This window comes from Gobius niger, assembly GCF_951799975.1.
Source record: "Gobius niger genome assembly, contig: SCAFFOLD_46, whole genome shotgun sequence".
Classification (NCBI taxonomy): domain Eukaryota; kingdom Metazoa; phylum Chordata; class Actinopteri; order Gobiiformes; family Gobiidae; genus Gobius; species Gobius niger.
This window is the reverse complement of record NW_027639282.1, coordinates 134,786-149,098: the sequence shown is the minus strand read 5'-3', so window position 1 is coordinate 149,098 and position 14,313 is coordinate 134,786. Positions and strand designations below refer to the sequence as shown.

The following is a 14,313-nucleotide window of genomic DNA, read 5'->3' as shown; positions in this document are numbered from 1 at the left end:
TACCCCAATCCAAAAGCTTCTGGAAAAAAGGTGTGAAAAAAGCAACAAAACTGACGAAAACAAGGATGAAAATGTGAAAAAAGTGAGAAAAAAGTGAGAAAAAAGTGAGAAAAAAGTGAGAGAAAAGTGAGAGAAAAGTGAGAAAAAATTGACAAAAAAACTACAAAAATTGACAAAAAATTGACAAAAAAAATTGATGAAAAATTGAGAAAAAAGTGATGAGAATTTGACATAAAAAAAATCGGAAAATTTGACGAAAAAGTGGGAAAAAAAGTCACGAAAATTTGACAAAAATGAGAAGACTGCCCAAGAAAAAAAGTGATGAAAAAAAATCAAAAGATCAATTTAGTTTTGTAGGTCTCAGCTTTCAAATGAGGCGTTACACTGGCCTACAGGATTTGGGTAAAGCTGAACTGGAGAAAAGGCTCTGGGTTCAGGCGGGAGTTAAGAGGTTAATAACCCTGATTTACTGAGTTTTAAATCTGAAAAAACAAGGCAAAATGTACATTCTTTTTTTGGAGGATCGACCTATTGTATATGTTTTTAGTGGTGGGGGGAACCTACGCAGACACGAGGAGAACATGCACACGCGCCACACCTTCTCATGCAGCACGAGCACTAACCACTGAGCCACCGCGACGCCACAGTAAAGACCGGAGGCAGAAACAAACACGACCAAAGCACAGGATCCAAGCCTGAAACTAAACAAACAACAACTAAACAAAACAACAACTAAACAACTAAACAACTAAACAACAACTAAACAACATTTAACAAACACCGGCTGCACATTTACTTCATCAGAGGAACGAGACCTAAACAGGAAACTTCTGAGCAAAACAAAGCTGTGCATTTCTTCCTGATCTGCATCGAACGTTTCAGTCATTGTGATGGAATGAAACAGAAAAAGTAAATGTAGATCTAATGTGTTTTTAATGCCGTTTAACCTCTTACCTCCCACCTGAGCAGAGCACGGCCTCTCCAGTCTGGTTTGACCCAAATGTAAAGGCTTATTGGAGAAAGGGTAAGAAAATCTAATAAAAAATGTGACAAAAAATAAATAAAAATGTGACAAAAAATAAATAAAAATGTGACAAAAAATAAATAAAAATGTGACAAAAAAATAAATAAAAATGTGACAAAAAATAAATAAAAATGTGACAAAAAAATAATAAAAATGTGACAAAAAATAAATAAAAATGTGAGAAAAAAATAATAAAAATGTGAGAAAAAAATAATAAAAATGTGAGAAAAAAATAATAAAAATGTGACAAAAAAATAATAAAAATGTGACAAAAAATAATAAAAATGTGACAAAAAAATAATAAAAATGTGACAAAAAAATAAATAAAAATGTGACAAAAAAACGACAAAAATGTGACAAACTCTGGCAAATCTGAGGTGAAAAAGAATGTGAAAAAGTGACACACTGAGGCATTAGTGCGAGGAAAAGGATCTGTTTGTGTGTCTTGGCTTTGAGGCGTTTGTCCGGCCGATATGCTGCAAGCGCCAGGTGAGAAGTTGTTAGATTTGGGTAAAGCCGAACTGGAGAAACTGCTGGGTTAAGGCGGAGGGTCAGAGGTTCAGGCCTTTGGTTTGAGACACAGTTCACGCTCAGATAAAGACTGACTTTCCTGCACAAACAGAAGCGTCTTACCGTGAGCTCGTCGGCCTGGATCTGGGTCTGGGTCTGGTCTGGGTCTGGTCTGGGTCTGGTCTGGGTCTGGTCTGCTGCAGTCTGGTCTAACCTCAGTCTGAGTGAGTCTGAGTGAGTCGGGTCTAACGATCGTTAAACCGCAGTTACGTCAGGAGGAAGTGGCTGTGACACTTTCAGAGAGAACATCTGCCCTCGTGTCTGAGCACGTGCACTCAGGGCACGCTCCTCAAAACAAGCCTCAGATCCACACGTGGGGTACTCTCTTCAAGCCTCAGATCCACACGTGGGGGTACTCTCTTCAAGCCTCAGATCCACACGTGGGGTACTCTCTTCAAGCCTCAGATCCACACGTGGGGTACTCTCTTCAAGCCTCAGATCCACACGTGGGGTACTCTCTTCAAGCCTCAGATCCACGCGTGGGGTACTCTCTTCAAGCCTCAGATCCACACGTGGGGTACTCTCTTCTGTCCATGGAGCATGTTCACTCAAAACTACATGAAAACTGTTAAAGAGGGGGTTTCTATTGTCTATAGCACAAGCCGGTTTGGCTTTACCCCAATCCAAAAGCTTCTGGAGAAAGCTGTGAAAATAGCAACAAAACTGAGACCAAAACAATGATGGAAATGTGACAAAAAATGTGAGAAAACATTGAAAAAAAAGTGAAAAAGAAATTGACAAAAATATTACAAAAATGTGACAAAATTTGACAAAAAACTTACAAAAATTTGATAAAAAATTACAAAAAATTACAAAAAAGTTAGGCATCTGACACACGCCACAGTCTCTAACCCCTTAACTCCCACCTGAACCCAGAGCATTTTCTCCAGTTTGGCTTTACCCCAATCCAAAAGCTTCTGGAAAAAAGGTGAGAAAAAACTGAGATGAAAACAATGATGGAAATGTGACAAAAAAAATATGAAAAATGACAAAAATGTGACAAAATGTGACCAAAAAATTACACAAATTTGATGAAAAATGGACAAAAAAATGAAAAAAAGGTGACACAAAAAAATACACATTTTTGACAAGAAAGTCACAAAAATGAGTTGAACCCAACAAAAAAATGATGGAAAAAAAATGTGATGACGTGAGGAAAAAGATCCTCTCGGTTCAGGCGGGAGTTAAGAGGTTAAAGAGGGGGTGTTCTGCTTTAAAGAGGGGGTGTTCTGCTTTAAAGAGGGGGTGTTCTGCTTTAAAGAGGGGGTGTTCTGCTTTAAAGAGGGGGTGTTCTGCTTTAAAGAGGGGGTGTTCTGCTTTAAAGAGGGCGTGTTCTGCTTTAAAGAGGGGGTGTTCTGCTTTAAAGAGGGCGTGTTCTGCTTTAGAGAGGGGGTGTTCTGCTTTAAAGAGGGGGTGTTCTGCTTTAAAGAGGGGGTGTTCTGCTTTAAAGAGGGGGTGTTCTGCTTTAAAGAGGGGGTGTTCTGCTTTAAAGAGGGGGTGTTCTGCTTTAAAGAGGGGGTGTTCTGCTTTAAAGAGGGGGTGTTCTGCTTTAAAGAGGGGGTGTTCTGCTTTAAAGAGGGGGTGTTCTGCTTTTGTCAGTCCCATAGCACCAGTCTATATCTCACTACAATGATGACAAACCTTCTGTTGGTCTGTAAATGCAGTAAATTAGAATAACTGCCTTGTATAAAATGTCTCTCTCAAAATGGCTGTAGTGAATGTCTTGAAATAGGCCTCTGTCTCTTTAAGAACCTCTGAGCCTTTAGACACGCCCCCTCCACACGCTGTCTGTGGCATCAGTGGGGAGGGGGTTCTGCTGAGGAGCAGTGGTTGGTTACTCGGCTGGTGACCAAAGCTCGGAGGCGTCTCCAGGAGGTGGGGGCGTTCCTAGGAGGACTCAGGCAAACCTATCCCTAAAATGGCCGCCATCAGAGTTTTTACAGATTACTCAGAAATACGTGAATGTGCCAAGGCAACACTTCAGCCATGTTTTTAATGAGGGAGTGACAGAAGAACAGGATGGAAAGCTTGAAAAAGTCTATTTGGACAGGGGAGAGGAGTGAGGAGCTAGGAGATAGGAGATAGGAGTGAGGAGTGAGGAGTCAGAGAGTGTGAAGAGTGGTTTCCTGTTGACGCTCACAGCTGAACTACAGCACAGAAACAAACACATGTTTCTCTGGAGCAAAAGCGTCTCAGACCAAAGAGTGTGAACTTCCTGAAGCTGAGGAACCTCATGACGTGAGGAAGAGGAAGAAGGTCCTGCAGACTCTGTCACTTCAGCTTCACATGAGAAAGCAGACACTTTCAGGTGGCGCAGTAACTATGGCAACGGTGAAACTGTGAAATCACCGTCGTTCCTGATCCACATGACACGGAAACTGGCAAAAAGTTCAGCGTCTTTTCTGAGGCACAAATGAGTGCATAAGTATCATACAGCATTTTCTGAGTGCATTAAATTGCCTTTAAAACATTCCTAATGACTCCAGAATGTTCACACCTTGGCCTAACGGTTAAACAGAGGCACCTGTGTGTGATCTACTCTCAGTATAATTACAGCTGTTCTTTTAGGCCCTCAGAGCTGTGGTCACTAAACAACATCATGAAGGTCCAGGAGCACCAGAGAGGTCAGGGATAAAGCTGTGGAGAAGTTTAAAGCAGCATTAAGTTATACAAAGATTTCCCCAGATTTAAACATCTCCCGGAGCAACTGTTCAATCCATCGTTCGGAAATGGAAAGAGTAAAGCACCACTGCAGACTTACCAAGACACGGCTGTTCACCTAAACTAACAAACTGAACAAGGAGACACTGGTCAGAAATACAACCAAGTGCCCCAAGATAACTCTGGAGGAGCTGTGAAGTCCTGCCGCTGAGCTGGAGGAATTTGGACATGGGACAACTATAAGTCGTATCTACACAAATCTGGCCTTCATGGACGAGTGGAAGAAGAAAGCCATTATTGAAAGGAGGCCATAAGAAATCCTGTTTGAAGTTTGTAGAAGTCATATGGAGGACACAGCTCCATGTGGAAGAAGGAGCTTTGGTCAGATGAGACAAACGTTATGGAGCAAACCTAACACTGCTCATGGTCCTGAGTGCACCATCCCCAGTGTCAGATATACGGGGGGGAGCATCATGCTGTGGGGCTGCTTTTCCTCAGCGGGGACTGGGGAGACTGTGAGAATAGTTGTGAAGATGGATGGAGCCAAATACAGGGACATTTTGGAGGAAAACCTGCTGGAGTCACAAGAGAACTGAGGCTGGGGCGGAGCTTCACCTTCAGCAGGACAATGACCCTAAACACAAAGATAAATCTACAATGGAATGATTCAATAAAAACATATTAATGTGTTAGAATGGCCCAGTCAAAGTCCTGACCTAAATCCTATTGAAAATCTGTGGAAAGATCTGAAAACTGCTGTTCACAAACGCTCTCCTTCTAATGTGACAGAGCTGGAGTTGTTTTGTAAAGAGGAATGGGCTAAAATGTCAGTCTCTACATGTGCTAATCTTGTAGAGTCAAACCCCAAAAGACTTTCTGCTGTTATTGCAGTAAAAGGAGGTTCCACAAAGTATTCATTCATGCTGTATGATACTTATGCAAGTCCCACTTTTCACTTTTCTATTTTTTGAAAAATAACAGAATCATGTATCATTTTGCTTTCACTTCACAGTTGTCGGTTACTTATGTGTGAACGTTCAGTAAAAAAATCTAAATAAAATCTTTATGTTTAGGGCTGTAAACATGACAAAATGTGCAAAGGTTCAGGGTGTATGAATACTCACGAGAGGCACTGTATGAGCTAATGCTGCAGGTTCAACACACGACCATCTTCATCACCAGATTCAAATGTGTTAAAGGCAGATTTAGAGGTTTTAGATGATCCTCCAACAAGAGCAGGAGGCTCAGAAACAACAGGATGAAAGCGTGTGTTGTTTTCACTGATGAAGCTGTGGCGTGTTTGTGGCGTGTTGTTGCCGTGTTCGCGTGTTGGCGTGTGGTAAAGTGCGGTCAGTGTTACCACACACTCACTTCCTGTTCCTCTGTGATGTCACACGGAGCGCGACCAATCACACGTGTCCCCTTTCACAACAGAGACCAAAACAACAGGAGAGACTGGAGAGACCCAGACCCAGACCCAGACCCAGACCCAGACCCAGACCCAGACCCAGACCAGACCCAGACCCAGACCCAGACCCAGACCCAGACCCAGACCAGACCCAGACTGTCCCTCAGGAGAGACTGGGCACCGTCTGGTTTGGGGACAAAGGTTCTCCTGGTGTAAAAGTATCACAGGAGGTTCTGATGCTGTGATTTTTTTTTTTTACACATTATTTTCGCACTTTTAATGACTTATATTTTCCCAATTTAAGCCCAATTTTTCCCCCAAAATTCTTCCACATTTCTTGACATCATGAAGCTGACGTTGTAAATCTGCAGATCTTCCACACGTTGCTGTTCGACAAATATATTTGTTTTGTTCAGGTGTCGGTGTCGAAAACAAAGCATCGTTTAACCTCTTAACTCCCGCCTGAACCGAGAGCTCTGTCTCCTCACGGCATCACATTTTTGTAACTTTTTTGTCATTTTTTCTGTCATTTTTTGTTCATTTTTTGGTTCATATTTTTGGTTCATTTTTTGGTCACATTTTTGTCGTTTTTTGTCACATTTTTTCACATTTTTGTCACTTTTTTGGGGTATTCAACTCACCTTTTTTCATCAAATTTTTGTAATTTTCTTGTCAACTTTTTATCACATTTTTGTCATTTTTTGTCATTTTTTTTGTCACATTTTGTCACATTTTTGTAATATTTTTGTCAATTTCTTGTGACATTTTTACCACTTTTTTCCCAATGTTTTCGTCACTTTTTTGTCACATTTCCATCATTGTTTTCGTCTCAGTTTTGTTGCTATTCTCTCACCTTTGTTCCAGAAGCTTTTGGATTGGGGTAAAGCCAAACTGGAGAGAATGTGCTCGGTTCAGGCGGGAGTTAAGGGGTTGAGAAAGTGTAACAGCGGCCCCCCCCAAGGTCTGAAAACACGGCGGCCATTTTACAATCAAACAAATGTAATGAACATCCTGTGAGGACAGTTTCTGCTCGGTGGAAGTGTGGTACCTGCACAGGGCCGCTCTCAGGGGGGCGCTCTCTCCCAGGGGGGGCGCTCTCTCCCAGGGGGGGCTGCTCTCTCTCAGGGGGGCCGCTCTCAGGGGGGGCTGGAAGGGGCCGGTCTGTGGTGCCGCTGCAGGTGCAGGTCCAGACTCTTCTTCTGAATACTGCCACACAGAACAAATGAAAGTTCTCAGTCCAGATGCAGATGTTTGTGGCCGGTTTGTGCAGATGTGGTTTATTTCCTGGGTCGACACAAAACAAAATGTGGCACAAAGTTCAAGGTGTCAGAAAACAGGAACCTCGGTCTGACTAATGTCTCACAGTGATGTTGACAGTGTGAACATCACGCACATGTCTCTGCAGACTCTGTTCCTCCAGCCGGTCACAGGCTGGAGACCACGCTCAGCACAACGCATTTTTGTAACTTTTTTGTCATTTTTTTGGGTCATTTTTTGGTTCATTTTTTTGTCATTTTTTTGTCACATTTTTGTCATTTTTTTGTCACATTTTTGTCATTTTTTGTCACATTTTTGTCATTTTTTTTGTCACATTTTTGTCATTTTTTGTCATTTTTGTTTTAATTTTTTGGTCATTTTTTTTGTCATTTTTTGTCAATTTTTTGTCACATTTTTGTCATTTTTTGTCACATTTTTGTCGTTTTTTGTCATTTTTTTGTCACATTTTTGTCATTTTTTGTCACATTTTTGTCATTTTTTTTGTCATTTTTTGTCAATTTTTTATCACATTTTTGTCGTTTTTTGTCATTTTTTTGTCACATTTTTGTAATTTTTTTGTCACATTTTTGTAATTTTTTTGTCACATTTTTGTAATTTTTTGTCACATTTTTGTAATTTTTTTGTCATTTTTTTGTCACATTTTTGTCACATTTTTGTCATTTTTTGTCACATTTTTGTAAATTTTTTGTCACATTTTTGTCAAATTATCACATTTTTGTCATTTTTTGTCAAATTTTTGTCGTTTTTTGTCATTTTTTTGTCACATTTTTGTCATTTTTTGTCACGTTTGTCATTTTTTTGTCATTTTTTTGTCAATTTTTTGTCACATTTTTGTCAATTTTTTATCACATTTTTTTTTTTTTTTTTTGTCAAATTTTTATTACATTTTTGTCATTTTTTGTCATTTTTTGTCAATTTTTTATCACATTTTTTTTGTTTTTTGTCATTTTTTTGTAATTTTCTTGTCAAGAGTGTCTCAGACCAATGTAGGGGAGAACAAACACACACACACAAACATGACCTTGTTCACGCGTGTGGACTCGGCTTTTCAGCGTCTGGAACGACTGAACGCGATGACATCACAGGAAGTAGTTCATGAACCCGGAGCTGAGCTTTAACCAAATGAAATCACCTCATATGAAATGAAAAGGGTGTTCTGTAAGGGGGATTATTAGCATTTAGCCACTTTAGCTTGTGCTAGCATAACATTAGCATGTAGCTCACCGTCAAAGCGGCTTCTTTACATAACTTATGATTCCATAACTCCCCACCAGGAGAAGGTAGGGAGAGTATCGGGGAGTACCTGCTGTAGGGGGAGTATCGGGGAGTACCTGCTGTAGGGGGAGTACCTGCTGTAGGGGGAGTATCGGGGAGTACCTGCTGTAGGGGGAGTACCTGCTGTAGGGGGAGTACCTGCTGTAGGGGGAGTACCTGCTGTAGGGAGAGTATCGGGGAGTACCTGCTGTAGGGGCAGCGGGGGCACTGGTGCGGGTGCTCCTCGTTGTGCCTGCGCTGGTGTCTGAGCAGAGAGCTGCGGTCGATGGAGGCGTACGGACAAACGGGACACTGGAACGGCCTCTCCCCTGAAACAAAGAGACACCACCTCAGCCACGCCCACTGACCTCGGCCACGCCCACTGACCACAGCCACTGACCACAGCCACGCCCACTGACCACGGCCACGCCCACTGACCACAGCCACGCCCACTGACCACAGCCACGCCCACTGACCTCAGCCACGCCCACTGACCACAGCCACGCCCACTCACCTCAGCCACGCCCACTGACCTCAGCCACGCCCACTGACCACGGCCACTGACCACAGCCACGCCCACTGACCACGGCCACAGCCACGCCCACTGACCACAGCCACGCCCACTGACCTCAGCCACGCCCACTGACCACGGCCACGCCCACGGCCACTGACCTCAGCCACGCCCACTGACCTCAGCCACGCCCACTGACCTCAGCCACGCCCACTGACCTCAGCCACGCCCACTGACCTCAGCCACGCCCACTGACCTCAGCCACGCCCACTGACCTCAGCCACGCCCACTGACCTAACCCTGTGAGAGTATAACAGAGATAATGGTGAGTGTAGGGAGAGTATATGGAGAGTGTAGGGGGAGTATATGGAGAGTGTAGGGGGAGTATATGGAGAGCGTAGGGGGAGTATATGGAGAGTGTAGGGGGAGTATATGGAGAGCGTAGGGGGAGTATATGGAGAGTGTAGGGGGAGTATATGGAGAGTGTAGGGAGAGTATATGGAGAGTGTAGGGGGAGTATATGGAGAGTGTAGGGGGAGTATATGGAGAGTGTAGGGGGAGTATATGGAGAGCGTAGGGGGAGTATATGGAGAGTGTAGGGGGAGTATATGGAGAGTGTAGGGAGAGTATATGGAGAGTGTAGGGGGAGTATATGGAGAGTGTAGGGGGAGTATATGGAGAGTGTAGGGGGAGTATAGGGAGAGTGTAGGGGGAGTGTATGGAGAGTGTAGGGGGAGTATATGGAGAGTGTAGGGGGAGTATATGGAGAGTGTAGGGAGAGGATATGGAGAGTGTAGGGGGAGTATATGGAGAGTGTAGGGGGAGTATATGGAGAGTGTAGGGGGAGTATATGGAGAGTGTAGGGGGAGTGTAGGGGGAGTATATGAGAGTGTAGGGGGAGTATATGGAGAGTGTAGGGGGAGTATATGGAGAGTGTAGGGGGAGTATATGGAGAGTGTAGGGGGAGTGTAGGGGGAGTATATGAGAGTGTAGGGAGAGTATATGGAGAGTGTAGGGGAGTATATGGAGAGTGTAGGGGGAGTATATGGAGAGTGTAGGGGGAGTATATGGAGAGTGTAGGGGGAGTGTAGGGGGAGTATATGAGAGTGTAGGGGGAGTATATGGAGAGTGTAGGGGGAGTGTAGGGGGAGTATATGGAGAGTGTAGGGGGAGTATATGGAGAGTGTAGGGAGAGTATATGGAGAGTGTAGGGAGAGTATATGGAGAGTGTAGGGGGAGTATATGGAGAGTGTAGGGGGAGTATATGGAGAGTGTAGGGGGAGTATATGGAGAGTGTAGGGAGAGTATATGGAGAGTGTAGGGGGAGTATATGGAGAGTGTAGGGGGAGTATATGGAGAGTGTAGGGAGAGTATATGGAGAGTGTAGGGGGAGTATATGGAGAGTGTAGGGAGAGTATATGGAGAGTGTAGGGGGAGTATATGGAGAGTGTAGGGGGAGTATATGGAGAGTGTAGGGAGAGTATATGGAGAGTGTAGGGGGAGTATATGGAGAGTGTAGGGGGAGTATAGGGAGAGTGTAGGGGGAGTGTAGGGGGAGTATATGAGAGTGTAGGGGGAGTATATGGAGAGTATATGGGGAGTATAGGGGGAGTATATGGGGAGTATAGGGGGAGTATAGGGGGAGTATAGGGGGAGTATATGGAGAGTGTAGGGGGAGTATATGGAGAGTATAGGGGGAGTATAGGGGGAGTATATGGGGAGTATAGGGGGAGTATAGGGGGAGTATAGGGGGAGTATAGGGGGAGTATAGGGGGAGTATAGGGGGAGTATAGGGGGAGTATAGGGGGAGTATAGGGGGAGTATATGGAGAGTGTAGGGGGAGTATATGGAGAGCGTAGGGGGAGTATATGGAGAGTGTAGGGGGAGTATATGGAGAGTGTAGGGGGAGTATAGGGAGAGCGTAGGGGGAGTATATGGAGAGTGTAGGGGGAGTATATGGAGAGTGTAGGGAGAGTATATGGAGAGTGTAGGGGGAGTATATGGAGAGTGTAGGGGGAGTACATGGAGAGTGTAGGGGGAGTATAGGGAGAGTGTAGGGGGAGTGTAGGGGGAGTATATGGAGAGTGTAGGGGGAGTATATGGAGAGTGTAGGGAGAGTATATGGAGAGTGTAGGGGGAGTATATGGAGAGTGTAGGGGGAGTATATGGAGAGTGTAGGGGGAGTATATGGAGAGTGTAGGGGGAGTGTAGGGGGAGTATATGAGAGTGTAGGGGGAGTATATGGAGAGTGTAGGGGGAGTATATGGAGAGTGTAGGGGGAGTATATGGAGAGTGTAGGGAGAGTATATGGAGAGTGTAGGGGGAGTATATGGAGAGTGTAGGGGGAGTGTAGGGGGAGTATATGAGAGTGTAGGGGGAGTATATGGAGAGTATATGGGGAGTATAGGGGGAGTATATGGAGAGTGTAGGGGGAGTATAGGGGGAGTATATGGAGAGTGTAGGGGGAGTATAGGGAGAGTGTAGGGGGAGTGTAGGGGGAGTATATGAGAGTGTAGGGGGAGTATATGGAGAGTATATGGAGAGTGTAGGGGGAGTATAGGGAGAGTGTAGGGGGAGTGTAGGGGGAGTATATGAGAGTGTAGGGGGAGTATATGGAGAGTATATGGGGAGTATAGGGGGAGTATATGGAGAGTGTAGGGGGAGTATAGGGGGAGTATAGGGGGAGTATAGGGGGAGTATAGGGGGAGTATAGGGGGAGTATAGGGGGAGTATAGGGAGAGTGTAGGGGGAGTATATGGAGAGTGTAGGGGGAGTATATGGAGAGTGTAGGGGGAGTATATGGAGAGTATAGGGGGAGTATAGGGGGAGTATAGGGGGAGTATATGGGGAGTATAGGGGGAGTATAGGGGGAGTATAGGGGGAGTATAGGGGGAGTATAGGGGGAGTATAGGGGGAGTATAGGGAGAGTGTAGGGGGAGTATATGGAGAGTGTAGGGGGAGTATATGGAGAGTGTAGGGGGAGTGTAGGGGGAGTATATGGAGAGTGTAGGGGGAGTATATGGAGAGTGTAGGGGGAGTATAGGGAGAGTGTAGGGGGAGTATATGGAGAGTGTAGGGGGAGTATATGGAGAGTGTAGGGGGAGTATATGGAGAGTGTAGGGGGAGTATAGGGGGAGTATAGGGAGAGTGTAGGGGGAGTATATGGAGAGTGTAGGGGGAGTATAGGGAGAGTGTAGGGGGAGTATATGGAGAGTGTAGGGGGAGTATATGGAGAGTGTAGGGGGAGTATAGGGAGAGTGTAGGGGGAGTATAGGGGGAGTATAGGGAGAGTGTAGGGGGAGTATATGGAGAGTGTAGGGGGAGTATAGGGGGAGTATAGGGAGAGTGTAGGGGGAGTATATGGAGAGTGTAGGGGGAGTATAGGGAGAGTGTAGGGGGAGTATATGGAGAGTGTAGGGGGAGTATATGGAGAGTGTAGGGGGAGTATAGGGAGAGTGTAGGGGGAGTATAGGGAGAGTGTAGGGGGAGTATAGGGAGAGTGTAGGGGGAGTATAGGGAGAGTGTAGGGGGAGTATAGGGAGAGTGTAGGGGGAGTATAGGGAGAGTGTAGGGGGAGTATAGGGAGAGTGTAGGGGGAGTATAGGGAGAGTGTAGGGGGAGTATATGGAGAGTGTAGGGGGAGTATATGGAGAGTGTAGGGGGAGTATATGGAGAGTGTAGGGGGAGTATAGGGAGAGTGTAGGGGGAGTATAGGGGGAGTGTAGGGGGAGTATAGGGAGAGTGTAGGGGGAGTATAGGGAGAGTGTAGGGGGAGTATATGGAGAGTGTAGGGGGAGTATATGGAGAGTGTAGGGGGAGTATAGGGAGAGTGTAGGGGGAGTATAGGGGGAGTGTAGGGGGAGTATAGGGAGAGTGTAGCACAGACCTGAGTGTGTGCGCTGGTGCTGCAGCAGTGAGGCCTTGAGGCGGCTGGAGTACGGACAGAGGGAACAGCTGAAGGGTCTGAGGTCAGAGTGAACGCCAGCGTGTCTCCTCAGGGTCAGCGCCGAACTGAAGCTCCTACAACAACAACACGGGGGGTCATGTTAGAACAGGGGGGGGGTCATGTTAGAACGGGGGGGGGTCATGTCAGAACGGGGGGGGGGGGTCATGTGGTACCTGTGACACTCTGAGCAGCTGAAGCTCGTCTGTTTCTGAGGATTCTTCTTCTTCTTCTTCTTGTGTTTTCCTTCATGGACGTCTGCAACAGAGACACGGCTCAGACCCAGAGGAGGAGCTACAGTAAAACCTGGACTAAAGCCGAGCAACAGATCAGGTCCAAAAGTGAGGGGGGAGTAAAATAACAAAAGGAGAATGTTCAGGAATGGGGAGAGAAGATGGCGTGTGCAGTGTTTTTCCTGATCATATTTGTGACGTGGACACTCGTACCTGGAGCTGCTTCAGTGTCTGGGCGGGGCTGGGGGGCGGGGCCAGGAGCAGGTCTGGAGGAGTCTCTGGGCGGTCTGGTCTTGGTGGACCCTGTGCGGGCTCTCGGGGCTCTCCCTCGTCCAGGCGTTCTCCCGGCAGAGTGTGTGGGTTTGGTTTGGGCCGTCGCTCTGAAACACACAGGATTATTAGTCTGACCAGCCTTTCCTGCTACACGTGGATACCAAACATGTCAGTGTTTGTGAGGGGAGACATGCTGGAGCACATTTACAAATCCATAACTTTCCAAAGACTTTAAAAACATTAAACATTAATACTGTATATTAAATTCCAAAGGTCTGACTCGTAAAGTCTCTGTGGATTTGGTTTGAGAGGCTGTGCTGGACAGTGTACCTCTGGGGGCTCCTCTGGGGGGGGCTCCTGGGGGGGCTCCTGTTGGGGCTCCTCTGGGGGGGGCTCCGGGGCGCGCTGATGCGGCACAGCCCTAAGGTTCTGAGGTGAGCGCTTTGGTCCGTCTCCTCTTTGAACAGAGAGCAGTGATCCTCGAACAGCGAGCTCACCTGCAACAACATCAGGACCTGTTAGCTCAAATAAACCCCCCCCGGTGGACCAGATGTTATTCATTTATTTTTTACACTTTTCTCGTTTTCCGAATTTATTTCCCTGATTTTTGCTCATTTTTGTTGCCCTTATTTCTCACATTGCAGATGAACCCGATTGTAAACGTGCAGATCCACATTCTCCTGAAGCGGGTCAGACACTTTACACTCTGACAACTCTCTTCTGTAGCCACACCCCCTCTGAAGCCCCTCCCTCTGTGTAACTCCTCCCCCTCTTTACCTGGCAGGTGTGCTCCACCTGTAGCTCCTCCCCCTGAGTGCTGATGTCGAACATGTCGTACAGAAACAGATCCTCGTCGTCGTCTTTGGCGCTGAACTCCTCCGGGGCGGGGCTCATCATGGCGGCGGGGGCGGGGCTCATCATGGCGGCGGGGGCGGGGCTCATCATGGCGGCGGGGGCGGGGCTCATCATGGCGGCGGGGGCGGGGCTCAGGTGCGTGCGCAGGTGCGAGGTCATGTGACCCTCGTCTGCGCAGACGAACGCGCAGCTGCAGCAGCGGAAAACCTGCACCAGGAAACTCTCCACGGCGCCGCGAGCGAATCCGGACGGAGCCTCGCACCGAAACCCCGCCCTCAACGACACCCCGCCCACCTGCAGCGT

At 46.4% G+C, this 14,313-nt stretch overlaps 1 protein-coding gene across 1 annotated transcript; it reads right to left on the bottom strand.

Moving 5' to 3' along the window:
* Positions 1–6,767: 6,767 nt before the first annotated feature.
* LOC306982624 (uncharacterized protein) lies at positions 6,768–14,066 on the bottom strand. Its single transcript, XM_079583092.1, has 7 exons — positions 13,933–14,066; positions 13,486–13,652; positions 13,096–13,262; positions 12,826–12,907; positions 12,593–12,726; positions 8,401–8,524; positions 6,768–6,869 (listed from the first exon to the last, which is right to left on the bottom strand). The coding sequence occupies exons 1-7, from the start codon at positions 14,050–14,052 to the stop codon at positions 6,800–6,802; spliced, it is 864 nt and encodes a 287-aa protein (XP_079439218.1). The 5' UTR covers positions 14,053–14,066; the 3' UTR covers positions 6,768–6,799.
* Positions 14,067–14,313: the final 247 nt, after the last annotated feature.